The sequence below is a fragment of the Penaeus monodon genome, chromosome 29 (genome assembly GCF_015228065.2).
Source record: "Penaeus monodon isolate SGIC_2016 chromosome 29, NSTDA_Pmon_1, whole genome shotgun sequence".
NCBI lineage: Eukaryota > Metazoa > Arthropoda > Malacostraca > Decapoda > Penaeidae > Penaeus > Penaeus monodon.
This window is the reverse complement of record NC_051414.1, coordinates 14,741,474-14,742,224: the sequence shown is the minus strand read 5'-3', so window position 1 is coordinate 14,742,224 and position 751 is coordinate 14,741,474. Positions and strand designations below refer to the sequence as shown.

General features: G+C 17.7%; 1 protein-coding gene across 1 annotated transcript in view; it reads right to left on the bottom strand.

Moving 5' to 3' along the window:
• Nucleotides 1-751, bottom strand: part of LOC119591760 (dolichyl-diphosphooligosaccharide--protein glycosyltransferase 48 kDa subunit-like) — a 9,267-nt gene that overhangs the window by 5,510 nt on the left and 3,006 nt on the right. Inside the window, exon 4 of the mRNA XM_037940506.1 lies at nucleotides 513-717. Coding sequence (XP_037796434.1) covers nucleotides 513-717 — 205 coding nt within the window. The remainder of the gene's footprint in view (nucleotides 1-512; nucleotides 718-751) is intronic.

Here is a 751-nt window from a genome sequence, read left to right as displayed (position 1 = left end):
TTTAAAATTAATATATAAATCTTATTTATTTTATATAAAATAATGAAAATAGGAATTTTTTTATAAACCCAAAATTAATTATTTAAAATTTAAAATTTTTAAAAGTAAAGGGTTTTTTTAAAAAATTTTTTTTTTTTTTAAATTAAAAAATAAAAATATTATAGTAAAATTTTAAAAAAAAAAAAATATTTATTTATAATGGGTTTAATTAAAATTTTTAAAATTTTTTAAGTATCTAATTATTTTTTTAAAAATAAAAAAATTATTTTAAAAAATTAAAAATTTAAATTTTAAAAATGAAATTATTTAATTTTTAATAAATTATCTTTTTAAAAAATTTTTTTTAAATAAAAAATAAAAATCTAATTAAATGAAATATTAAATTTTTATTTTATATAAAAAAATAAAAAAATTTTTAATTATTAAAATTTATTTTTAATTTTAAATATTTAATAATTTTAAATTTAAAAAATAATTGATGCAGTTTTTAGGAAATATGGTTTAAAATTCACATTTTACTGAGAACAATTTTGAGAAATCCATAGCGTTTACCTGCCCATCATCATTTGCATCATAGTGCAAATGGTCAATGACGGCTGCTCCTTCCTCATCCATTTCCACACCAACTTCTGTCACAAGCTCACGGATAAGATCAGCAGCTTCTCGAGATCCAGCAACCAGGACATTCCCACTGCCATCAATGAACTCAACGATAGCCTGTAAAAAATTTCAAATTCTGAAGAAAAGGTGG